This window comes from Bemisia tabaci, chromosome 8 (genome assembly GCF_918797505.1).
Source record: "Bemisia tabaci chromosome 8, PGI_BMITA_v3".
Taxonomy (NCBI): Eukaryota; Metazoa; Arthropoda; class Insecta; order Hemiptera; family Aleyrodidae; genus Bemisia; species Bemisia tabaci.
This window is the reverse complement of record NC_092800.1, coordinates 11891861-11918694: the sequence shown is the minus strand read 5'-3', so window position 1 is coordinate 11918694 and position 26834 is coordinate 11891861. Positions and strand designations below refer to the sequence as shown.

The window sequence follows — 26834 nt, the reverse complement described above, 5'->3', positions numbered from 1 at the left end:
TCACTGAAGTACAGCGTTGGCAAACCTGAGAAATGTCTGTATTTAGAATTTTCACTCACAAATAAATACTAATAAAAAAAAATCATTCAAAAATTCAATTCTCATGAATTTCTAGACCTCCTATCATTGCTATGGAGTTGCTTCAATAGTTTTTCTATGCATTGTAAAGATTTTTTAGTTCTAGTTTTGGTTGCACCTCCTATCATCATTCTTTTGCTGAAAACTCTAGGACAACGCTATGGCCACAGAGACACTTATCCATGTCTGAAATCAGTGCGCCAAATTAAAGAGACCAAACATGGAAATGCAATTACTTTGGAACTAAAAAAATATTGGCTTACGAAGCAGATACTTGTGGCTGGGGTTGAAAATTCTATTTGACTCAAGCGGATTGACAGTTTATTGAAACATCTGAGGAGAAATTTTGACAATGCTTTTATAAGGAAAAAACTATAACAGTTAAAAAAAGTCGGCTGATATAAGTGGCAACAAATTGAACTTTCACTGTATTTGTAGACTTAGCTCATATGAATATGAATAATCTGTTCATCAGTTCTATGATGCAGTTTTTCCTCAATCTTCTGTACCGACGAATTTTTTTTAACATTAAATTTGATTTGTCATGTTTATTTTAGACTCACAATGAAGATGAGAATCAGAATAGCTCAGTCAATTGGAGTGGCATTTTTGTCCGTTCCGGTGGATTGCGACAATTATTTGATATTTTCATGTCAGGTAAGAATTGGAACTTTTAATTGGCCTCTGAATATGAGCAACCTCACCAAATACCTTGGAATTTATTTAAACACCTGCAGACATGCATGGCTGATCTAAATTAATGGAGGATTTTGGGATTAGACTAGATCAACCCAGCAAAAATGAACCGAATGTCCGACTTGATCTATATTATTTCTTTTTCATCTGGGTTGTTGTGGTTTTGTCTAAAGACTTGATAACAAACGTAATTCCTAGTAATAATTACTTTCTTCTCCCTTCAATGAATATCCCCCTCCCCATCATTCTTTGTTAAAAAAAACTTTGGCACAAGGAAAACTTGGTTTATTGGATTTTAAGAGGAGAAAAGGTGTGCCATGAATTAAAACAATCTGTTGTTTTTGACTAAAATAAATTGAGGTTTAATGATTATTTTGATTACATATTTTCGTGAAAACCCTCAAATAAATAATCCTAAATTCTTGATAAACACCATTTCACCTAACCTATTTCAGTTGCTCTCAACATGTTTTGGTTCTGACTCTACTATACAGGGTCATGCGATTGTCTACAAAATCAAGCAAAATCCTTCAAAAAATTACAACTGCAACAACTTGCAGGCACCTGCAACCTCGAAGTTGGGTTCAAGTTGGCCTTTGTAAAGCATATGTTGCAAAGTAAACCTTGTTCCTGTAGTAATTAATGAACACCTACTAAGTCTTACTTCATGTTAATCACATTTTTTTTCTAGGTGTGCTATTGGATGAAAAATGCAACGAGTGGCAACAAGACTGTCTAGCCCAGTTACTCAAGCTGATCTGTCAGTTGAGCATGGCTGACAGTGACGAAGGTCACTACAACATACCATCTTTATCGCAGGAGAACACTCCAAACATTTTGCGGCATCGACGGAAACGGTGCAACAAAAACATGGAGAAAGTAGTCATTCCCAAGTTGAACGATGAAATGTTGTCCATGATGAACGTGGAAACTGTGATGCCGTATCTGATCAAAATTTTGTACCAGGTGTCCTCACCAAGAGACCCCAACTATTACAGGACGGGGTTCTGGGGAAGAGCTCAGGTAATTAAGTTTTTCTTCTTGCTTCAGGATTTGGTCATGGACATTTGATCCACTGACCCATGTATTGGTCTGTTCTATTTTCGTCATCCTTAAATGTTTATTTTTACCCGAGAGGTCCATGAATAAAGGAACCATGGTCCACCACAACTCAGAATTCAGTTTTTGATACCATAGCATAAGAGAGTGCTCTGTAAACATTTTGGGACAAATAATATCCAAAAATATCAAACCAAACTAGAGCTATAGCTGTATCAAAATTGGAAGTTGTGTTTATGCTGAAAGGAACTTCATGCATGGAGTTTGCATGTATTATAGTTCCTTCTAGCAAAAATACGTCCACTTAAAGCTCAAAAATGTAGTTTCAAAAAAAATCCGTTTCAAATTTTAATCTACCCTCTTCACGGTTCAAAATTTCTGGATTATGATGGAATTTTAAAACTATAATTGGTACCTACATGAATGGAAAAAACTGCTCTTGACTAATTTTCTCATGAAATGGAGCATTTTTCACAAAAATTTCAAAATCTGGCTTTTCAACCAAATTCAACAATAGCCCTACTGAAAATTTTGCCTCCATGGACCAAGCTCTGTTCTCTCCAGTGCAGTTATATTTAATAATTTTCCCCTGAAATCCTTCAAAGGGAAATCTTCCTATCACTTAGTCACAAAATCTAGCTCAGCTCTTCCAAATCAGCAAAATTTCCAGCCATTAGATGAAAACGCTCCAAGGCAAATTTTTCTGGAAAATGATTCTTATCAAATACACAGAATTGTTCTGAATGATTTCAAGAGCCCTGTTAAAGCAACTGTGACAAATTTTCAAAGCTTTCTGTTGAAAATATTCCTGTGGGCTGTAATCTGCAGAATTATTTTTCTTTTCCTTCATGATGAACATTTTCTCACTTCAGTGTGTTTTTTTCAGGTTATTCACTATGCTATGGCTCTATTGGTGTCCTGGTCTCATAGCGTGCCATTCGTTAAGACTGCTCTTTTGCAGACGGAAAGTTTTGATGCCTTAATCCAACGTCTAGTCCTTGAAGAACCAGAGCCTGATGTTAGGCGGGAAATTTGTACGACCCTTTACCACTTGAATTTACCATCAGAAATTTTGACTTTGTTGCTGTGTCATTTGGATAACGCCATGACTCTATGTCCACCACGTGGCTATAGACATGAGGTATGTAAGATGCACTTGCCCAAAGTCAAGTAAAATTCTCTCATAAAATATGTAACGCTCGGGGGGGGGGGGGGGGAGTATTATGCGTTTTTACGTGTTGTTGCCCGATCTTCTTGCTCAAACTGGAAAGCTTATTAACTTCAACAGTCCAGCCAACTTCAATAGAAATAAAAATTTGGGTATCCCTAATATTGGAAAATGCAATTGCAACCTTATCAATTTTTGAAAACTTTAAAAGTTACAATTTTCACTTTGGAAAGTTACTATTTTCACTTTGAAACGTAACAATTTTTACTTTTCGAAAGGTTACAATTTTCATCTCCAAAAGTTACAATTCTCACTAGTCAAGGAGAAAAAGCCGCTTAAGTCCAAAAAGTTTTGCAGAAAATCCAAGAAAAATTCGATTTTGCTCTTGAAAAACCAAGAGAATAAAGCAATTTTTAAAGAAAGAAACATTTCAGTAGAAGGTTTACACTGACATATTTTAGTACTTTTGAAGAAAGTACAGGAGTTAGAGTTTCAAAATCTGTGACTTTTTATGTTCTTTGATGATTCGTTGAAAGTGGGCAAAGGAATAAAATTTGAGATTCACTTAAATAATTTAAAATCGATTATTGAAAAACTTGGAGATGTTACTGAAAAAATCACATGCAAGTTACTTGAAATTGCTCAGCTCGAATTTTTGTGCTCATTTCGACCTAAGCCATAAACCAAATCAGAAGAAAAAAATTCTTTAGTTTTCTCGACTTTTCAGCTGAGTGAGATTTCACTGTAATGATTTCCATCTTCACTGTTCACTGGCAAGTTCACTGATTTAATTTAATTTGTAGATGAGCATGCTTAATCACAAAATAAAAACAGACAGTTATAAGTTATGTGTATGCGGTGTCAAAAATGACAGTCATATTAGGTGATCTTTTTTTATAGTCATCCTTTGTTCTTTTACCTTAAGCTCTTCGGTGCACGATCAATGTTTTTTTTTTTTTCAGGGTATCCACTCTCCAATGGTGGAAGAAAGCAACAAAGAACCCTATGGATCATCATGTAGAGATTACTTTTGGTTATTATGCCGTCTTGTTGATAGTCTACCTGCAGACGTTATCAAAGAAGGTAATATTCAATTAAAATAGAAGAGCCTGTTAGGAGGCAGTATTTTTTTATTTATCAAAATTGAATGGCAATAAACTCATGAAGGTTACTAAAACGTTTCTTTAGTCGATCGATCAGTTGATAATCTCTATATTTTAGGACATTATTTATAAATTTCTTAACATCACATTGCACATACGCTGTAGTACATAAATTATTAGCACACAAAATTGGATCAACACTTTGAAATAACTCTGAAAGTATGTCCTGAGCGAAAAATGCAAACCATTGCCTTTTGATTTTCAATATTCACTCAGGACATAAGTTTAAAGCTACCACAAATTGTTTTTTGGTGGTCAAATTTTGTGTACAAATACTAGAGAACTCGCCCATTGTTCCTAGAAATTATATTGTCACTGTGTTTTTGCACCTGTATACAGAAGGAGTCAGCTATTCAGTGCAAAAATGAAGAGGTTGAATTAATTTCTCTGTCTTGTTGCTTTTATTCTTGCATAGTCAATCATGTATCTGTACATTCCCTACAGCAAATAATTATACTAACTCATCATCTCTTTCAAACTAAACTTTCTTCTTATGACTCTGCCTCATCTTTCAGAGAGCACCAAAGATGGACAGCACAGTTTTGCTGATCTAGCAGAAAAGGTGGCTAAATTGTTATACTCAAGAGAATTCTTCGAACAAAGACACGAAAACTTTGAAGATGATTGTCTCATAGGTCTATTGAATCTGATGTCTCACATTCTGAAACATGATCCTCCATTCAAAACTTCTGCTAATGGCTTGGGTCTTATTGACCAGGTAAGTCTAAAATATTTCAACATTGAAAGAATTATGAGCCCTAATAGGTTTTGTTCAAATAACTTTCAACGTTTTTTGGACTTTTTTTTATTCCCACCGTAGACCTGGAACGACAACTTAAATTCAAGGAAAATAAAGTTTTAAATGTTTATCACCATCACTAAACCACCTTATATTCATAATAAATTTAAAGAACTTCGCCATCGAAAGTTGAGTTCCCCTTAGATTTAGCACTTTTTGTATGATCTATGGTAAGGACAAAAACATCTTTTTATCTCATTATAGCTTTCTCGAAGGGGCACTGAAAGTAGTTCGTTGTTTCCAGAAAAGCTCTATACCAAGAAATGGCTGGCAGAGACTTGAAAAAGTGAACGTTGTTTCTAGGAAAACATTATTTCAAGAAACATTGTAATGGGATACTACTAAATTTAAGTCGACTTTTTCTAATATTTAAATATGATGCCAAATTATGACACCCGTCCTGCATGCATAATGGAAGATTAGGATGGCTTAGTATGTGTAACATGTGGAGTTGATGCATTAAAGCTTGATTTTTTCAACTTTGTTTATTGTTTCAGCTCTTTGATTTCTTATTTGCGCTTCCGGATGCCAAAAATCGGCATGTTCCAAAGTGCAAAATGCAGCATACCAGATCATGTGCCTTTGATTGTCTCGTAGAAATGGTTAAATCCTCGCCTAGTAACTACAAACACTTACACTCAAAACTTCTCGTTCATCATCAGCCAGGTAAATTTTCAACTCTTTTCTATCGAACGCCAACAAATTTTATAATCGTGGAAGGACATCCTTAGGAAAAGAGATCCAAGTCTACAAAAACGAAAAATAGAGTCATTGTCATCAGAGGCTGGAGAAGTATTCTCTGAATAGTTTAGGACGTAAACTGCTCTAATGTCCAACCCGAATAATTAAAGAAAAGTCAGAGAATTTTGCCGCAAACCTTTAAATTCCTTTGTATTGTCCGAAAAATTTCAATATGTTCTATCATCTTTTATACGCTCTGTAAGCAAAAATTAGAACATCAGCCTTGATTTTCTAAATTTCAGATTTTTCAATTTCTAAAGTATCCACACATGCCAAACATTTTTTGTGAAAAGCATTTTCATCAATAAGTATGCCAGAAAGAATAAAGAAAGAAGAAAATAATGAAAAATCATGATACAATAAGAGAATATTCCGTTGATAACCCTAGAAAAGTCATGGAAAAGTCAGGAAATTTGAAAGCAAAGATAACTCTTCACCCTATAAAAGGATGATATAATAATTTTTATAATTCTGTTGTTACCTCCATAATTTATCACCTCAACTTATGATATCAAGTGGATATTTTTAGGCTCTAATTGTTTTAAATTCAAGTTCAATCCTAATTACTGTAAGGTGTATATTTTCCAGGTCCTCATTCTCCATATCCTTGGGATTATTGGCCGCACGAGGAATCAAGATCAGAATGCGGGTATGTGGGTCTGACGAATTTAGGTGCAACGTGTTATTTAGCATCCTGTATCCAGCATTTATTCATGATTCCGCAAGCTAGAGAATCAATTTTGAGCGTCAATATAACTGATGAAACCAAACACTCGCAGACATTGTATGAACTCCAGCGTATGTTTGCATATCTATTGGTAAGGAACTAAATCTTAAAGTAATCTATTTTCTCTGCTTGAGTCTGAAAGGATCACCTCATCTTGTGTTCCATCAAGAGTTTCCATGTTGAGTAATGGCACCACAAATTCTTTTGAATTTTGTCAGAATCGGTCCTCCATAGAATAACTGCATTGAAGGCATCATTCGATTTTAAAAGTTTTGTATCACAAAAATAAAGGACGAAAAAATATTAACCAATTCTTTTTTGACATTTTTCGAATTCAAAAATTTTACAGCATCAAGAGCAGTATTGTGCTGTCTGTAACTCCTTTCCTTCGTAAATCCAATACTATGAGCAAATAATGGTTGTTATATGAAAAAACATTTGTTTTTAAATACTTAATGAAAAATAAACAAAAAACTAACCTTATTATCATTTGTAATATTTAAAGAACTCGATTCCTGATCAAATTTTTGGACTCTACTTTAATTTTATCTGCAAGTTAGATAGTAAGTCAGTGGTGTAAGTCGGCAATCACATAACGTCGCAGACTTCCTGTCACACCTTATTTTTTGATACGGAAAACTACTCAACGGAAATTTTTTTAAAACTGCCGTGATTTGTCTTCTCTGTACGAAAAAAATTCTGCAAAAACTTCAAGGAATGATCTCAATTTGCTCTCCTTTAAAAAAATAACATAGAGGCGGAGATTTTCAGACACTGCAAACGAGATATGTGATTGCCGACTTATACCGTCGAAGTTCCCTGCATTGTAAGTTGCATTTTGCACTAATAATCTCTTTAACGTTTTCTTTCTGTGATTACAGGAAAGTGAGAGGAAATCGTACGATCCACGAAGCTTTTGCCGAGTGTACACTATGTACCATCAGCCGTTAAATACAGGAGAACAAAAGGATATGGCCGAGTTTTTCATTGACCTGGTCTCAAAACTGGAGGAGATGGATTCAGACTTAAAATCCATGGTGAAAACTCTGTTTGGTGGCGTCATCAGTAATAATGTTGTTTCCTTGGTAAGTTGTTAACTTTTGTTCAGCAACGTAGATCTTTTCCTCAATATCTTTTTGATATATCTTGGTCATGGTGGCCTGACTTGATTGGGAATGACCCATTCCTACTCGTGTTTGTTTCTAGAACAGTTGGAAAATGAACAGCCCTTTGTAATGGATTCAATGATCAGAGTTTTGGGATCATCTAATTTGTTAGTTTTACATTTGTTCGTTTTGATTGTTTGTTGAGTTTATCATCTAATCGGTGCTTTCCAAGTATCTTCAAGATAATTCAGTCTCAACCATTCAGAATCTACTGTATTAATTACTTATATATTTGCTTCAACAGGATTGCGAGCATGTAAGTTGCACATTAGAAGAATTCTACACGGTGCGTTGTCAAGTGGCCGATATGAGGAACTTGTATGCTAGTCTTGATGAAGTTACGCTCAAAGATACTCTAGAGGGTGACAACATGTACACATGTTCTCAATGTGGAAGAAAAGTTAGAGCTGAAAAACGGTAATTGTTTTTATGAATTATAAGAACGAAATGGAAATTAAAACTCTTTTTTTTTGTTTTTCAAAGATGGAAAGTTTTTTTCATCCCAGTAATCATTTCCTTGGCTTTATTTGACCCAATAGTGTTGTATTTTTTACGGATTCATGAGTGCTTAAACCAAAAGCTACTGCAATTTACCTATTTTCTTTTTCAACTGAGGACCTCTTGTGAATGCACCTACAAAGTCGGGTTTCGTGCCAAATGAAAAGAAGATCTCTAATGAACCCAGCATTTAAACTTTGGTCTAAAACCAATTCTCAAGTGTAAGGTAATACGATTGTAGCTCTCTAAGCGTGAAGAAGCGTGTGAAGCGACAACTTCTAAGAAGATTCATTCTGCGGTATTTCTGCAATGCTGTGTGAAATTTGGTTGGCAAGTAAAGATAACTTGACTCTCAAAAATCAAACTAGCTTCTGGAAAAAAAATTGTGTCTATCCAGGTAAATTTTGTAGAAAAAGTGAACCAATAATGCCGAAAGAAGAAGTATGATGAAGAAGAAAAAGAAAAGTATAGTGACCATGAGCAAACTATTTAACATTTACCAATATTGTATTTTCATCAATAATTTTACTGTAGCAGCAGCAGTGCACAAGACAAAATCTGAATTTAGTTTTTGTAAGGTTTCTAATGCTTCCCTTTTCAATCCATTTTTCAGAGCCTGCTTCAAAAAACTACCCCAAATTTTATGCTTCAACACCATGCGATACACTTTCAACATGGTGACCATGTTGAAAGAAAAAGTAAATACCCATTTTTCATTCCCAATGCGGCTAGACATGTCAGGGTATGTGGAAAAGTATCTCATGCCTCAACAGTATCAAGGTAAGACCAGGAAATATATTCTAACTGTATTTATTCTAGCCGTATAATTCATTCTAACTGTCGGTACTTTGCAATAAAAGAGAAAAGTTCTGCATTGTGCGGAACAGTCATGGTTTGTACACCATACAACTTTGTCTTTGCCCAATGCCTTTGCTCTCAAAACTTGTCAATTTAACGTTATGTCTTATGATGAATGAATATGTGTGGCATGCATTGCAAGATCTCTGATCAAAGTTTTAATAATTTAATGGAAAAAAAACGAAGCTAAATTTTCTTTTTGCATCCTGAATTCTCATCAGTTGTTAAAACTAAATTCTTTTACAGTGTTGTTTTTTTTTAATCGTTTGAAGCATTTCTGAAAAAGTCATACCTTCACTCATTAATTTTCTTCTTCATGGTCTTTTGCAGAAGAGCACAAACAAAAAGATGGAGAAGAAGATAATGAATCAAGCAAGAAGAAAGAAAACTACGAATATGAGCTAATAGGAATAACAGTACATACTGGCTCAGCAGATAGCGGTCATTACTACTGCTTCATTCGTGATCGAGAAAACAAATCCTCGTCGCAATTCTCTTCACCTAGCAAAAGTGATAGGAACTCTGGGAGTAGTGACAAATGGTACCTATTCAATGATGCGGAAGTCAAGCATTTCAACCCTAATCAAATAGCAGCTGAATGTTTTGGTGGTGAAATGATGGTAAAATTCCTTCAATTTCTAATATTATAATATTATTATTATTTTTACTATCCAGACCAATAAATTATTAAATAATAATCTGATGAAACCTAACCTTAATGAATGATTTTATGGTACAAGAGCCATAATCCATTTTTTGAGTTTTACGCTACTGCAGTCTTACAAAGCCATCTTAAAGGTGCATGGAAGATGATAAAATTTTTGATTAGAGCCAAATTTTATGTCATAGTGAACCTAGCTTTTTTGAGTGTTCCAATAATGAAAGTTATTGTATCCTGATTGTTTTAGCAGAGTACGCTGTCATTAATCTAGTTAGTAAAGGCTTAGAATCCGGCCCTGCAGAAACTTTTCATATATTCCCAATGAGCTCATTTATTTACATTGGCTCATTATCAAGTTTAATATGGTGGCAGAAGCTTAAGTAAAAATCGTATTGTTGCGAAAATTTGTTCAAAGTATCATACTGATCAGATTATATTAACGTTGCCTAATTTTCTCTTCTCTCTTGATATTACTATCCCTCAGTCTACCAATAGCTACAAGTTACCATATGTCTATTTTTCTTCATTCCAGAGCAAAACATACGACACAGTCACAGACAAATTCATGGACCTTAGTTTTGAGAAAACCAACTCAGCCTACATGCTGTTCTATGAGCTTACCTCAGAAGAAACGTTAGAGGAGAGAGAAAAGAATGAAAAAGATGGCCTGGAAGGGAATTCAAAAGAGATAGATGTGTCACCGAACTCATCAGCACATGTGTCGGAGTCACCAAAACCAATTGATTCCCATGTATCAAACATAAAGCTAAGCGCAGATCTTGAGAACTGGATCTGGGAAGACAACCGCAAATTCTTGCATGACAAGAATATTTTTGAGCACACCTACTTCCAGTAAGTTTCCCAGAAAAGAACTCTTTTATCGGGTCTTGCTCTAAATTATTTCTATTTGAAGTATCTAAAATCTAGTGGTAGCTAGCAGTGGCGTGGCGTGAATTGCGATGTATTGATTGTTATGCCATTTAAACCTATGAAAAAAGATCGATTATCAGGGTGTTCGCAGTGAACACCTTAATAATTGATTCTTTTCCATAGCTTCAAATGGCGAGATATCGATAATCGATTATTCACGCCAAGCCACTGCTAGCTAGTAAGAAATTCAAAATTAAAATTTGAAACGACTCGAGTTTTGAAAACTCAGGTGTGAATAGTTTAGAGAAGCAAGCATTCAGAAAAACTAAAAAATGTCAATAATTTTGTTTTGTCAGAAAACTAAGGGAGAAAAGAAAGAATCGAATAAAAGTCATCGGTTTTAAAATGCCGCATCAAAATCATGCATCATCAACTTTTTTCCGCCATAATATCAAGAGTTTATCGGGAGATACCTCTTTATATTTTAATAATGAAGTAAAACCTCGATATGAGATCCCTCGGTCCAACAGCTTTCGTCAAAATAATAACGATTTTTTTCAATAATATTGACACTTAAATTATTATTTGAATATAGATTACAGATATTACACAAGATGCAAGTATAGTATAATATTAGTTTTTAGTCATTCAGTTCTACATTTGAATGTTACTCTGGTCATCTTAACTATACTTGCAGTTAAACTAAAGCTTTATAAGAGTGAAAAAGAACAAAAAATCAGTCGACTCATTATCGATTTTTTTTCTCTCTTTAGATATTAAGAATTATATTTTTTGTTTTAACTTTCCTCCGCCAGATTTATGTGGCAAATCTGTGGGTACATACCACAAACCATGGAGAATCCTCAGGAACTGACTGAAATTGCCACGCAACTCTCAACATCTTTCATTCTAGAAACATTCATTCATGCTAAAGAAAAGGTATGTCCTCCTTATTCTCCTTTAAATCTGAAAACTTTTCAAACATAGTTGAAGCTGTGTGATGATGCCAAATGCAAAATTGCGTATCTCACTTGCAATGTTGAGGGAGTCCAGAAACTAGGAGAAAGATAATATTTTTGTTTTCTGGAAGTAATGAATGGAAAATAAATATCAAAGACACCAGACACTCCCCTGACTAGTTTCAATCTGAGCTAGACTTTTTGGTGAAATTTTTAAGAATCATCACGCATTTAGTTTTTATCATTGAGGACCTGTCATAACTTGAAAGAAAAACTTCTTGCAAATTTTAATACCGCTGTGCCGAGAAAAAGCGCTGTATGAACACTCAAGAGTTGCCAAATTTTCTCCAATTGAATTTTTATTTTTGAGGAGATTATGAATATTTCCTGTTGACATTTTCAGATATTTTAGATCCTGTTACAAATAAAATTCTCTGAAAGTTTGAAGGAAAAATATTCATAGTTTTTCCTGAAAATTTGTATTGTATCCAAGAACATTTTGCAACGTCCGAAGGCTTGTACGCAGTTTTTCCTCAGCACAGCACTATAGTCCATAATCGCTCAAATTTAACCAATGAGTGCAAATTGTAATGTGTTCGAGAGGGAAGGAAGAACCAGGGTCGCCACTGTCAGGGAATACTGGGAAAACTGGAAAGATTTAGGGAATTTTGAAAATCAGTGAAAAATCTGGCAATCTCAGAGAAAATGACAAAATTGTCAGGAAAATTTTTTTAAATCATCTATATTTGCTTTCTAGAATGAGTTTGAAGTTTCGACCAACAAATTTTTGAAGGAATTTAGTTCAAATGACGTATTTGAACCGTCCGGCATACCCTCTAAAATCAGGAAGTTTTACCAAACTGTGTCAGGGAAATCAGAGAAATGCCAGGAAATTTTATTTTTTAAATTTTGTAGGAACCCTGAAGAACAAGCAGTTTTATTATTCTCTCTCTCTCTTCTCTATTTTTACAGCCAACCATGGTCCAATGGGTGGAGTTGCTCACAAAACAGTTTGACACTTCTTCGAAAGCATGTCAGTGGTTCTTGACGTACATGTCAGAAACCAAATGGTGGCCGATACAAATACTGATCAAATGTAATAATCAGATGGTGCGACAAATGTTCCAGAGACTGTGCATTCATGTCATCAATAGGCTGAAGTAAGTGTTCCCTTATCATACCTGAACTCAAAGAGAAAGAGGGGAGAGAACAAGAACGTAAGTTGTCAGAATGAAATGTTTTGAAAGTTTCTGTTGTCTAGTTGAAAATTAAAGTATTTTTCTCTGATAATATTCTCTGAACACCTTTCTATCTTCATTTTTTCCAGGCAGTCCACTTCAAATTACAAATCACGACTGTTATTGGCTAGTGATAGAGCAGCAGAACAGGATAAAAAGTCCGAGCAAGGTAGCGAAGAAAACGAAGAGGAAGATTACCTTCTCTGTATCAAAAAATTCATAGCTTCGCTTGTATCGCTGATTGAAAAAGACTCGATGACTAAACTCTCATCGCTTTCCATGGCCAATGATAAAGGCGACTCAAGTAAACAACAACAGCCACCCCCACCAGCCATGCCCCACATCTTGAATCAGCTTCCCACCGCCAACAACGTCACCGAATTCTATTCTTTGTTGTACGATATCAGCAAGCAGGAGCCAGCTTTTTCGTCCTACCTGCTCCAGCTGAATACGATATCTGTCGTAGTGCTCAATTTCCACTTATTACTGTCAAAGTTCAACAATAAAAGTGTCCCGACGCCATCCGGTGTAACGAGGGGTGACCCTGTTGAGGTTGTCAGCGATGAAGATGACGATGATGATGATGATATGTTGGCGACAACGAGCGACAAGTATAGGCCAACATCTTTGGATAAGATGGTTACGCTGGTAGCATCGTTAGTCGAGAAGTCTTACGGTCCTGATCAGAGGCTTCATCTTTCCCCAGAAGATTATGCAGCTTTAGTAGGAGGCAAAGTGAGTACCTTTTTTCTTCCTTTTCTTTCGTAATTCAAGTTCAAGTATTTTTCATAAGGTCTTTTACTTTATGGCAAAATTTAAGATACGTCTTGAAACCCTATTGACTCAAGTAGTTCTGAAAAAGAGTTGAGTGCATGAATTCCAGTACTCAAAGAGATTTTTAGGTGGAATGTTGATGGAGCGTTTTGAAATTCAAGCCCTAGTGATTACAATACCGTTAAATCGCCGAATCCATCATTTCGAATTAGCTTGAAGCAGTTGGAGGGACCGGAACATCGATCCATTGAATCGCAAAATCCATTAATTCGTAATCTGATAAATTGAGATCTTACTGTGCATGATTAATAACAACCTTAGTTGTCTGCCTCTTGAAGATTTTAGTATTATGCCCATTGCCATAGTCTGTAGATTCATGGGTCATTTTAGCATCACTGAATTAATGCATTTCAATTTCACACTATCTCTTGAATTAACCCAATTATAATGCTTATAGTTTTATCAATGCTTCTTAATTTTTCAGGGTTTTCCTTTCTTATGTCAGCAAATCAAGGAGTCAATCAACCCTCATCAGACTCGAAATCTAATATTTTCTTTGACCCGATGGAATGACAACCTAGCCACCCAAATCATTAATGTCATATTTAATTGTATTCAGAAATACTCGTGTAATATGGATGTAAGTACTGATTCAGTTATCTTTGCACTTCGTCTTGTGCAGTCTAACCTTACCTGTTAGTTTTTCTATTTGCAAGCAGCTGATATCCTTAGCCTATGCTTCAGTAAATCTGTTTACAGACTTTTCTGAGTTTTGTATAGTATCAAGTTGATTTACTGGAAAAATTGTATCCTCAGTGTAATTTTTTTTTGTTCAATCTGAAGGCACTCAACAACAACAAAACTCATTACCTAGACACTCAATTAGTCAGTAGTGGCAACGAATTTTTGCAGGGTTGTAGTTTACTTTTTTTTTAATGTAAAATTTCGTGAAAAAACCAAATTGTTAATTAAAAAGTTCTAAAAATCATTTCCAAGGGGGTTTAAAGCTAATCTAAATCCAATCAATGAAAAGTCGACAGTGGAAGTCACACTGCAAGGCGATGCCTGAATATAAGTTCAGTTATGATCAGCAAACGCTGTTTCCCCTGTTTGGCTACTTCATTGGCTCGCCAAAAATATCGTTTCAAACAAGTCCTATCGCCGGCATTTTAAAAACGGGGTTTCTTTACTGTTTAGGGTTTAAAAATTTTTTTAGGAGTTCATTTCACTATTTACTCTCAGAAAATGAAATTAAAAAAATAGGTACCACTGACCCATTAAACCTGTTTTATTTTTGACTTCCAAAGAACCTACTTCAGTGAGTTTTCACTTTCTGTAGGTATTAAAAAAGCTGCTTAGCGTTTCTTAATCAACGCATCTTAAAATTTCAGTTTTTAGTCATGATCAGAGCTTATTTTTGTAAAAACAGAGCTTGTTTTTGGTCGCATTACTATCTAATCATTTCAATTAATGAAAAATGTACATCATCAACTTTGATTTCGCCTTAACCATGCATATTTATCTCTCAATTCATCAGTTTCGACCTAAAATCAAACTTTTCCTTTGTTTTCTCCTACAGATGTGCCAACCATTTTTCAAAATCCTATCAACCTTGGTAGAAACTCCCGTTGGCTCGCCTCATCAGCAAGGCCTACCGTGTTTCACGCAGCTGATCCTACCGCGCATGTGGGAAATTGCTGATGTTTGTCCACAGTCTGTGCTGGATTGGTTCACATTTCATGTTACCTGTAATAAAATAATCCACTGTTGGGTTTTGCAGTCTGTTTACACTTTCACTGAGCGGTATCTTATGGCGCATAATAATCAACGGGTTCGAGCAGGTAAGTTTCTCACATTTGTATGAATAAGTTGAAGAGGAATATATCCTATATTCTTTGAAATGTGTCTTGTTTGATTTTTCTCTTTCTCATGAGATAATCATTACCACAGTCATCAGTTCTAAATCTTCTTTTTTATTAGATCCCATTTGTGACTAGGCATGCTGAATAGGACCTTACTACCAACAAACTCAAAATTCAAATGTATCTATACCACCATTTGGTTGAGAATTTCACAAATTCTCTGCAGCAAAAACCTTTCCAAAAATGTTGAGCTAACTAAAAATTCGGATAGTTTGCAATGCAATTCAGAGTTTTATCTGCTACATTTGGTGGTGAAAAATTGGCAAATTTGAAAAAAAAGAAAGAAATTACCTATTTGCACTAAAATGAACTGACTTGCTGGCAACTTATTCTTAAAGACTCTAATGAATTTTTTCCGTTGCTGAAGCAAGTTCAGATTTCTTTTCCAAACTGGGCAGGAATCGTTCCTCTTATAAATTTTTCTGTATGTGCTAAGTCCTTTATCCTAAGGACAGTCCACTTTTAATTCGTACTGGACAGGCTGTTTTTTAAGATTATTTTTTCACCCTTTGACTGATACTTGGCTGAAGCCCCAAAATGATGGCCTCCCAGGGCAGGAATAGATATTATAAAATATACTCCCAGAAATAGATATCATAAAATTTACTCCAAGAAATAGATATTGTACAGTTTACTCCCTGAAATCGATATCATAAAATTTACTCCAAGAAATAGGTATCATAGAATTTACTTCCAGAAATTACACCTCAAATTATAAAACTGAACCCAGTACGAGGCAACTCATGTGTTTGGTTCCCTTTCAGCCGCTGCATATCTTCTCGTGTGTCTGGTTCCGAACCAGTTGTTCCGGCAGCTGTACCAACGATCAGTAGCTTCAAACGCAGCCCTCCGATCGCCCTCTCTCCTTGGAGTGCACCACAAGCAGCAGATGCAGTTCCAATCTTTGTCGCAAGATGCGCTTCTCATCCTCCATCAAATACTCAACTACTTGCTCCGACTGATGAAACAAGCTCGCATTTACTCGAACATATCCATGCACGGCCCATCAAAACTGGTCGCTTATTTCAGTTTGCTACAGTATTTCACTATCTCTCAAACTGAGAAACTGATGGTAAGTCTCTATTGTTGTATTATGATACGCAGGGAGATCTCATTAATGAAATTAATTAATTATGAATGAAATACAAATTGTCACAGAAAGAAAATAGGAATGTGGAAACCAAAGTAGAGAGAAGAACATGAAAATATTCATTCTGGGCTGTCTGTAAATCACGTCATATTGGAAATTGAGATTTAAACCTCCCTTCCCCCTTTCTTCTTTTCATGCTTGCCACCATATAAAATTTTGTCATACTTTCTTTGAACAGTCTTAGTTTAAAAGTAGAAAAGATTTAAAAAATTTGTCACAGAGATTGGTTGCTCCTGTGGAAAATGCTGCAATGTAAAAAGATAGAGAGACATAGATGTAAAGAAGAGCCTGAAAAATGAAGTATTGCTAATAATATGATCGTGTAATCTAATGAAATAATGTCAGGGAAAAAGAAAAGAAAAACAATGGTGTTGAGAAAATCAATTTAATTGTTTCATTAAGCAGCAATGACAAGCATGAAAAATTGAAAATCAGTAAGAAAGTTTGAAAAAGTGGGGATTTTCTCATGAAGTGTAACATGAGGCAGTACTGGACTTCTGGCCAACATGCAAAACCACATATCTTCATTGTGGTGTTTCAAAATTTCCGCTCTTATTTTTTTTTCCAAATAGCAGCAAGCCAACTTTAAATCTTGAAATCTATATAGAATATTCTGCTAAAAAAGAAGAAAAATCAAGGAACTTTACAAAAATTACGTCTACTAGTTTTCCAAAGAAAAAATATAGTATGATAGGAAGTCTGCAACGTCGCAAGTGGAGATACACTTTGTCTATTGATATCTGCAATTGATTTTTTCATGCAAGAAGGTATTTTTGTGAGTGTTTTTGCATCCAATTTATGATACTTGCTGTTCTGCCCTCAAGATTTTTCACTGGCAGCTTTCATGAACCTTCTTTTTTTTTCCAGTTTGGACCCTATTTTCTGGACCTATGGAATGTTTTCCACCCTAAACTTTCCGAGCCAGCCATCCCAATTCTACACAACAAGCAAATCTTACTGAACTACTGGTATCATGTATTGCAAGACTGCCCTGAGAATGTTCAGCTTATTCTGCAAAACCAAAATGTCGTGAAAAATATCGCTTTCAACTACATCCTAGCCGATCACGAAGATCAGGAAATCCTTCTCTTCAACCGCATAATGTTGCCAGCGTACTATGGCATCTTAAAGTTATGCTGCATGTATTCAAAACAATTCACGAAACAGCTCTTGCATCACCAAAATATAATCTGGGCATTCAAGAATATACTTCCATATCCTCAGCAGTATCCTTTAGCCTGTGAAGAGCTACTGAACATAATGAAGATCTTCGTCAAGAAGTACCCGGATCTAAGCGAAGCAAACAGGAGTAGCGATAGTGAAGAGTCTCCAGCAGAAGGAGAGAAATCCAAAAGTAGTAACAGTGGGGAAAAAAGTAGTGAACCCAACGTAGAGAGTGTAGAAATCGATAAAACAAAAGATGAAGGGAGCTCCTCTACGGAACCTGCGCAAGAAGAGAAAAGCTCTGAAGAAAGTAAGACTGTAGAAGTTAAGTCGCGCACAGAAGATGAGAAGGGTGGTAAAAATGAAGGCCTGAAAATGTTGAAGCGAGTAGCCGCGGCAGAGGAAAGTGCAGAGACAGACAGCTTTAAACTGTCAACATTGAAACTACTCATGACTGTTTTAGACGGACATCATTCTTATTCTACAATAATCAACATTTTTAATATCCTACTCGAAAGCGACTTCGACAAAATCATCTGTATCCAAAACAATGGCTTCATGCTGCTTTTCGATTCATTCCAAACAATCTTCAGTATTTATCATGACTCTGCTGCAAACTTTCAAAGTGTCTACATCGACTTACATCATGTGCTATCATATATCCTGGAATTCATTCAATTGTTGAATGGGTTCACGAAAAATAATGTAAATAAAGTGCGAAGTGTTATTTCTCAATACAAAAATTTTTGTGAAGTCGTAAAAAAACTTTTGCTTCTTCTGAATACCTTTAATAACAATAGCCTGAGAAATTTAGTTTTTAAAATTTTGAAAGAATTTTTAAGGATCTACCCGCAAGATTTATTGCCCGTCATAATATCTCTGCTCACCAATTGTCACCTCCAGTATCAAGAGAACCAATCTGCGACAAATCTCTTGCAAACAATGGGACCGTATTTCCCACGCCGAAGCTGCAAAATGGTGTCACCTCACCATCCGTACCACCATGGACTTCCCAAGAAACCAGTGCGACCCATGATCCAATTATCTCTGCCACATAATTTGATCGACTGTCCAAAAGTAAGTTCCTCTCTTTCATATTTTCGTTAGGATCTTTTTTATGAACTATGCAGTGATGAAAAATTGTGTCATTACCTCATAATGTCTCACAGAGTTGCTGGTGCAAAACCATACCATGCTTGCCATGAGAGAAAAGCATATTAGACAAAAAATTAGAGAATTTTAAAATATCAAACTTACTACGAGGGGTGTTCAATAAGTAAGTATCCCCCCCTTCTAAAATCATTAAGAATGGACCAATTTTAAAAAAAAACTTGGGCTCAAAATCTTCCTCAGGATATACTGAGTTAAACAAAAAAAATCGCAGCAAAATTAAAATGTGTCAATTTCTCACCCATGAGTTACTTTTGGAAGTCTTTTACGTGTGTTCAATGTGTTCTGGTTGAAATTTTACTGAAAAAACAACTCCTTTATTGCTCTAATTTTTACCTTGTTTTGCAATCTATTTATTTGAATATTTTACCATTGTTCTACTCATTTGGTAGAGATGTTACCAGTTACAAATAAATTTCCTTTATTACACGGTTCTAGTATCTAGATAATATCTGGTTCTTGTTTTTTTCCTTGTCACCAGGGCTGTGATCCTGAATACGACGAAGCATTACTGGAATTCTACGCTCCATATCATGAATTTGTGGACTGTTTGACTCGTATCGCCATCAAACACAAGTTCATTAGTCAATCCTTGATAAATTTAAGTTGTATGGTAGGATTTGAGGGTGTACCCCTCCATCTCTGCTACTTCCCGCAGCTATGGTTGGAGGTCTACCAGCGACAATCCCAGGTCAGTCTCAGGATTCTAGTCTTTCTCATGTTCACTTAGCTCTGAAAATGTTATCGTAGTCGTTGTGTCAGTAATGTAGACTTAAAGCAGAGTTATCACAGTCAGAGAACACTGGGAAATGTCAGAGAATCTAAAAAATTCAGGGAAAACCCGGAAATTTCTGAGAATATGATGAAAGTGTCAGGAAAAAATTGCTAGGTCACTGTTATTTGCTTTTGGCGTTTTGAACAAGAAGTTTTGCGTGAAAACTATTTCATATTGCGTCTTTTTAACCATCTGGTATATCTTAAATTTTCAGGGAAATTTACCAGATTGTGTCATGGATGTCAGCAGCCTGATAGTTGAAATTTTGTGTTTGACGGGGGGGAAATGGATGTCATAGGTTAAATAGCGAAGCTTGATTGGTCGGCTACGTCTTATCGCTGCTTTGTCGTGCTTTATCGAACGACAAACTAAAGGCACCTCTTGAGTATCCGACAGTATGTTGTCCATTCCACCCGTCAAAGCAGCGATAAGACATGGCCGACCGATCACGCTTTGCCATTTAACCTATGTCATCCATTTCCACCCGAAAAACAATTAATTTCAACATTCAGGCTGCAGGGAAATTCATTTTGTAAATTCTGTGGCAACCCTGTTGAATGTCTAATTACTGTATTCCTTTAACGACTTTGGTGCATGTAGTCGGTCACACCTGAATTTATTTTAATTTTTTAGTCTCATTCTCTCTCATGTTTGCTGGGCCTCCACAGTTTGATGACGTGGTCGTAATGTCTTCTAGATAGACCTAAACTAATTAGATATTCAAATCTGATTTCGTTTTATTTTCAAAACTCTGCCATGTAGAAATTTTTTTCTAATATTTTAACTTGTAGACCACTTGGTACTTACATTCGCCCTTCTGCAAAAGTGATCGCTTAAAGAGATTCTATTCTAATTCTTTTAACCTCTCTTAATAATGCTTTTCTGTTTGAAATAGGATCTAGATCCGAAGTACCTGAATATGCTGACGAATTGCAATTTCTTCGTAGACTATGTTGAAACCGTCCTCCTTGATGAGCGAACATCTTTAAATCATGATCTCATTTATCAATTTTTGACGAGGTTCTTCCCTAAGGTTAGTATCCTCACTATTTACTCCTGTATTCACATGGATTTGTTTTCTAGGAAACCTATTACTTTTTCATCATAAATTGATCAGTGACACTCATTTTTTAAATTCCATTTGCTGAACGTGCAAAGTGAACTAAACCTCCGGGAATTTAGCAGATCGCTGTGCTCAAGTATTTTTGTTTTGGAAATGCTATGTTTGTAAATCTCAGCAATGACTAAAGTGCAACCTAATCTTTTAACTGTATTACTCTCCAATGTATATGTTATCAATTGCCTTCTTTTCTAACCAATGACTCACCTCCTGTAATTTTTTTTTTTTTTTTTGACAGGTAGCGCAACAAGTTTTAACCGACCAAACAGTCCAAATGGTCGAAAAACTGTGCCTCTCTCTAATGGCCAACCGGGCCAACCTTAATATTTTGGATGTTGGGTACAAACTCAATGGAGACCTCCGAGCCCTGGCTATCATCTATTCGCATAATTTGGCGCTTCAGCTGCAGTCGGTGCTCAACAGTTCGCGTTCCACAGGATACTCGGACGACAGTGAAGAACCGAGCACCAAAACATTTGTTCTCACGCCTCCTCCCAATTTTGCACAGTTTTTACAGCAGATGTTGCTGAAAATAGTAAAGCTCGAGACGGCCATGCCCTCATCGCCGAATGAATCGACTGGTGAGTTTACACTGTTATATTGCAGCATCATATGGGCGGTGTTACGGTGATTCGACAGATGCCATTTTTTGTGTCAGAGCGACATGCGATATATGGCATCGATTTGTTCCATAATTTCAGCTACTTGTCATTTTTTTCGAATTTTGAGATCGCAATCCTGTTGTCATGAGACTAAAGAATTCATGTACCAAATTTGACAAAGAAATTCAATGTAATAAAGGCAGGGTTTTTCTAGAGGAAAAATAATTCTAATGCAGTTTTGTTATCAATATCGAATGCAATATTTTTCCTCTAGAAAAACCCTGCCTTTATTACATTGAATTTCTTTGTCAAATTTGGTACATGAATTCTTTAGTCTCATGACAACAGGATTGCGATCTCAAAATTCGAAAAAAATGACAAGTAGTTGAAATTATGGAATGAATCTATGTGATATATTGCACGTTACTCTGACACAAAAAATGGCGTCCATCGAATCACCTGAAGTGAAAGGAAATCAAATTTTTTGGGGAAAGATGAGATCTGCTCATCGGAAGTGGTTGGCAGAACTCCATAGTTACTCTTAAGAAAAACAATCTTAGTGTTAAAATTTTACTTTCAATGATAATTAAGAAGTTGTTATAGATTCACAAATCTTTTATCCAGAACAAGACTGCTGTAACTTCATGTGGGCTTTGTTCAATTTCTCTCTGACGAATCGTGCCATCACATAGAACTCTGTCAACATTCATAGTCCATGTTGTTTGAATTACTGGAGCATTAGATTGGGAATTCAAACTGAAAATATGATGAAGGATGGTGATTAGGGTTTTGTGTAATGGAGCATTTTGTAAGAGAGAAAGACGCAAATTTTGAAATGAATTCACACAGTTCAACTTTTCATCGGACAGCTTTGGCTAATGTCAATTGGAAAGTTAAGGGTGATGTCACATTCAAGATTCCATTCAACTTTTCATAAGATTGTTGTTTCCTGGTTTCAGTATCTCACAATGAAACTTTTCATTCGACAAAAGCGGAAGAAAAGTTTAATGATAAGTTGAACTGTGGGAATTGAGCTTAAAGTTTCAGAATTTTTGTTCTCAATCAAGAAAAAGTTTTTGCTAGTGAGGATTTTGCACAATAGAGAAACAGAAAATGTGTACTTTTTCCTCTGAATTTTTAAGATGTGCACACTTTCGGAAGACCTACCTTAGCAAGAGCCATCAAGAAAAATTGTAATAGAAATTTCTTCGTTTTCTATTTGGCACCCCTCTCACAGTAAGTCTTCTCAGCAAGAGGCTTATTTTAATATAAAATTTAGAGCTAGTTTTTAAACCCAAAGCTTTTGGCTGCAAATATTATTTGAGTTTTGAGCCACCTCCATGCTGACCGAAAATCAAGATGTTTCAAATCGTTTCCTAATTAACTAATTTTGATCCACCTGACGCAGAAATTCCTTGGTGATCATTAAATTTCATCAATCTAGCGGATAGATCTAGGTTGAAACAGAGGCAAATAGAATCTCAGAAGGTTTTTCAAACCTTAAAAGAAAATTTTCTCTATGATATTCGTGCATCTCTCAGAATTATTTTAACTTCTGACTGAAAGAATCTCGGCTCTTATTAGTGCTATTTGTGATTTGCCTCTGGAATTGGGTTGTACGATCATTATGATTTTATTCTTAACAGAGAAATCCAAAAGTGTCATCAATTTCAACTTCAGAGCTCTTCTTCTTTTTGAATTCTCTCTCTTTAATTAAATCTTTACTCTTCGCTCTGCAGATGAAAGCCCTGTGAAGAAGCGAAAACTCTCCTCCTCCAAAGATGATATTCCGTCTGACTCTAAAGATGCTGTCAAAAGTCACGAAATCTACGACGCAGATGACAGGGATGCGCCAAGCTGCTCAAAGGATACAGGGACCAAGAAATCCTTGAAACACTGCAAAAGTGAGGCAAAGAAGTATGAGGACCTAGAAGCGCTGAAGAAAACTCTTGGCGACCTAATGCGAATCCTCGAGGACAAGAAAAAACTGACGGAGCAGGCAGAGAATCCTCCCTCCCCATCCAATGATGACGATGAGGAAGATGAGGTGAACGTTGACATAGAAGTTGATGTCAGCGTTGACATTGATGAGAACGATGATGCGATCGCTGAAGCTGAAAAAGAAACAACAAATGAAAAGAAAAGCCCTCCATAGAGTTAATTTTCTCACTAATCAGTGGGGTGTGAAGTTTTCTCACTAGTGAGTAACCGTTTTTAGGTATGTATAGGGAGCATCATTGGATCGTCAGTAAAATTTCTGAAGAAAAATCTATATTTAGCTCAATCTGTACCTTGTTTTTGGATCACCCTATATGGCTCATCTGAGTCTTTACGAACAAAGTGGACTTGAAGAATTTGGAAGTGTTTTTCCCTCTCGGAACTTTACATTCGTAGGTGTGTCCGAAAGTCGTTTCATTTTTTTTCTCTCTTGTATTTGGCTGTCAAGTTAATTATTTTATATTTTTAATTATTTTTTTTAACAATCGAGGTTTGGCTTCCTTTTGCAGGGAAGAAAGTTTTTGTTAAGTTGTCAATCGAATCAACTTATAGTTTGGTATTTTTCGAATTTTTTACTTGAATTGCATGGATTAAATCATTTTCGCCCCCCTATTAGAGCTGAATTTCTAATTAAAGGAAACAATGAATTCTCTCCTTAGACTAACTGATTTTTCTATTTATAATGAACAGTTTTATTAAGTAATTAATGTCTGCAGTGGAGTACATATTGAATAGTTAAGTTGCTGAAGCTCCTTAATCGATAATAGGTAGCTTTTAATTTTAAGCTGTTTTGACATTTGTTCATTGTTTTACGTACTATAGCTGTGCCGGAATTTAATTTTTTGTGTTTATAAAATTCACCAGTTTTAAAGACTGTTTCACAATTTTTACTAGTCATGTCTTAGTATTTTGTGGAATGCACTTATATTTTGGAAGAAATTCATTGCTTTTAAAGGAGAGCAGAAATGTCAAATATTGGAAAAATTCAATCGGAGAACCCAAATTTTTGTGCGAATACTTTAATTTGAGATAATTTCCAATTGCTTGAAATTGCTGCTCCAGATAGAGCTCTTAATGATTCAAGTAGCTCTGATAGTAAATGCTGTCACAGATTTTTGATTAAGCATGCTAGGAAAAAGCAGTACATATTTCTTATTTAAATGTTAACCGCGTTTTCAAGAGCATTTGTCATTTTGTCTAATCGTGGTTGCTGTGATGTCCGAAATAATTGTGTCATATATTGAATTCTAGGTGAGAATTGATTATGCTTCCTTGAAAAATGCTGAATAATGGAACCTGCTGTCTATTATGATCAAAGTCTGTCATTGCTTAACTTCTTGTTTGTAATTTTGTTTGTTTAACCAATGGTTGTAAAATTTAATCAAATATCCAAAGTCTTAATCGTTCATACGAATCAGGCCAAACTGTGGCCAAGTGATTTTGTAGTCTAGTGAAACGCTGACTCTATAATTAAGGGTTGAAATAGTTTTAATATTTTTTCTTAATTTGTGAATTCATCGTTATCGGTGAAGAACCTCGTCTTTCCTGTGGAAAAAAAAGAAAATTTCTCTCTTTTTTTTGTAAACTCTTCGTTAATAATATGCTACTTCCTTTTAGATGATATAAGATTTGAAAGAAAGAAAGAAAAATAAATTTTTAAACAACTAATGTCGCAAATTGTTTGCCAATATCTGTAGAGATTATTGTTAATAACTAATTTTTTATTTTTTCTATTTCCCTCTCTTGCAGCCTGCTAGGAAGATACCTTTAAGTTTCTCTTATTGAAATTTGCCATAATTCTGGTCAATAATATGTATCTGTAATCTACTTTCGTCTAACTTAGTTTTCCAATTAACGTTGATCAGAGCTTATCAAATAACTTAAATCTTGATGACCATTTTTCAAAATCAAACGAATTGTCATGAAAGTTGTGTCATGGAATCTGCGCAAAACTCATACCTGTTTCATCTTGAAAGCTTGACTTTTTTAAAGTTTTCCTCTGTTGTAATTTAAATCCTGTTCTTTTTGGTTTTGTTTTTCCTTCTTTTTTTGTAAATAAGATTTTATTTATATCTCTTTCACTAATCTATGGTTGAATGCAAGAGGGCATAGATTCTTTTTTCCTACCTGTCGTAATCATACAGTTGTATAGAAATTCTTTTAATTTTGTTGATTGCTTTGAAATTTTGCAGTTTTTATGTTTTTTAAGTAGCCTCAGTCTTTAGAAGTTTTATATTCCAAATTATATTATTACCTTATTGCGTCACTCATCTTGGTTTTTATTATATTCCCATCAAAGTTTAAAAAGTCTTTAGGGCAATGCAGCTGTAAACAGAGTTGCCACAGAATTTAGGAAATGAAATTTTCTTACAATTAAAGATATACTAGATGCTTTAAACGACACAACTTGAAATAGGTAGTCGTCGGGTAAAATTTGCCATGCAAAACGTCAAATCTATTCTAGAAAGCAAATGAAGGTGACTGAGCAATATTTCCCTGACATTTCCAGTTTTCCGCGACTTTTCAACATTCCCAGACATCTCCTGATTTTCCCAGTATTCCCTGACTGTGGCAACCCTGTCTCATTCTTCTTTTTGGTCAGCGCACCTCCCATTTCTTATTTAGCTAAATGTATCTTCAGTAAAAACTTGAAAAAACATTGTGCAGTACAAAGTGTGCTAGAATTCCAATCTTGGGAATATATACTCTTTCAGGATCCCACCAACAGCGCTGGTAAAAAAAAACTTTAGATCAAAGTAGCCTTGGATAGCAGGTTAAATATTGCTTTCTTCATAAAAAAGCACGTGGAGGTGGGGCCTTAAGTGAATGAGATAATGAGAAGACCTATTCACAGTTCTCCTTTCCTGGTAAATTTATTTAAAATTTTGATGAGAAAACATGTATTATAATGCTTAAAACAGATCTAAATTTGAACCAATACAGAAAATAACGAATAGTATTACCCTTTTTTCCCCTCTTACGTCCTTATTTACTTTTCACCACTCAACCCTCCATACATTCATTTTCTCTCTCCACTCGAGCTTCGAAGCACTCAAATTAAGTCTATCTATCTCCGTTTTATATACCTTTATCAATGTATACATCAGTAAATGACTTAATCGACTATAAATGAGATGCACAGTCTCAATACATCATCAGTGACATCTAGCTTTCTGCCTTTTACCGTGTTTGTTCTTTGTTCTCTCTTCTCTCAGAGCCAAAAAGCTGGAAAAAATCTAATTTATTTTGAGTGGAAGGGATCTTCTTGAAAAAAAAAAAATAATGAACCAACCTCAAGAAAAAGGAGAAAAAAATATTGAAGGAACAATATCAGCTTTTGTAGTTTTGTAGAAAATTCTACAAGAATTCACGTACTGGTCACAAAAACCGAGGGGGGGGGGGGGGATGACAAAAATTTGATAATTTTTAACCTTATTCCCGATTTAAATCGTTCTCAAATTAAAAAATCCCTCATTGC

At 35.3% G+C, this 26834-nt stretch overlaps 1 protein-coding gene across 1 annotated transcript in view; it reads left to right on the top strand.

Moving 5' to 3' along the window:
- Positions 1 to 25622, top strand: part of LOC109033797 (ubiquitinyl hydrolase 1 puf) — a 48278-nt gene extending 22656 nt beyond the window's left edge. The window contains 23 exon segments of the mRNA XM_072303349.1: positions 636 to 735; positions 1466 to 1797; positions 2720 to 2974; positions 3964 to 4084; positions 4680 to 4882; positions 5461 to 5629; positions 6293 to 6522; positions 7313 to 7516; positions 7842 to 8014; positions 8709 to 8875; positions 9284 to 9573; positions 10147 to 10466; positions 11300 to 11423; positions 12416 to 12603; positions 12771 to 13416; positions 13940 to 14095; positions 15035 to 15296; positions 16142 to 16449; positions 17395 to 18768; positions 19343 to 19552; positions 20532 to 20669; positions 20995 to 21337; positions 23098 to 25622. Of these exon segments, the coding sequence (XP_072159450.1) occupies positions 636 to 735; positions 1466 to 1797; positions 2720 to 2974; positions 3964 to 4084; positions 4680 to 4882; positions 5461 to 5629; positions 6293 to 6522; positions 7313 to 7516; positions 7842 to 8014; positions 8709 to 8875; positions 9284 to 9573; positions 10147 to 10466; positions 11300 to 11423; positions 12416 to 12603; positions 12771 to 13416; positions 13940 to 14095; positions 15035 to 15296; positions 16142 to 16449; positions 17395 to 18768; positions 19343 to 19552; positions 20532 to 20669; positions 20995 to 21337; positions 23098 to 23513 (6729 nt within the window). The 3' untranslated portion in view covers positions 23514 to 25622.
- Positions 25623 to 26834: the final 1212 nt, after the last annotated feature.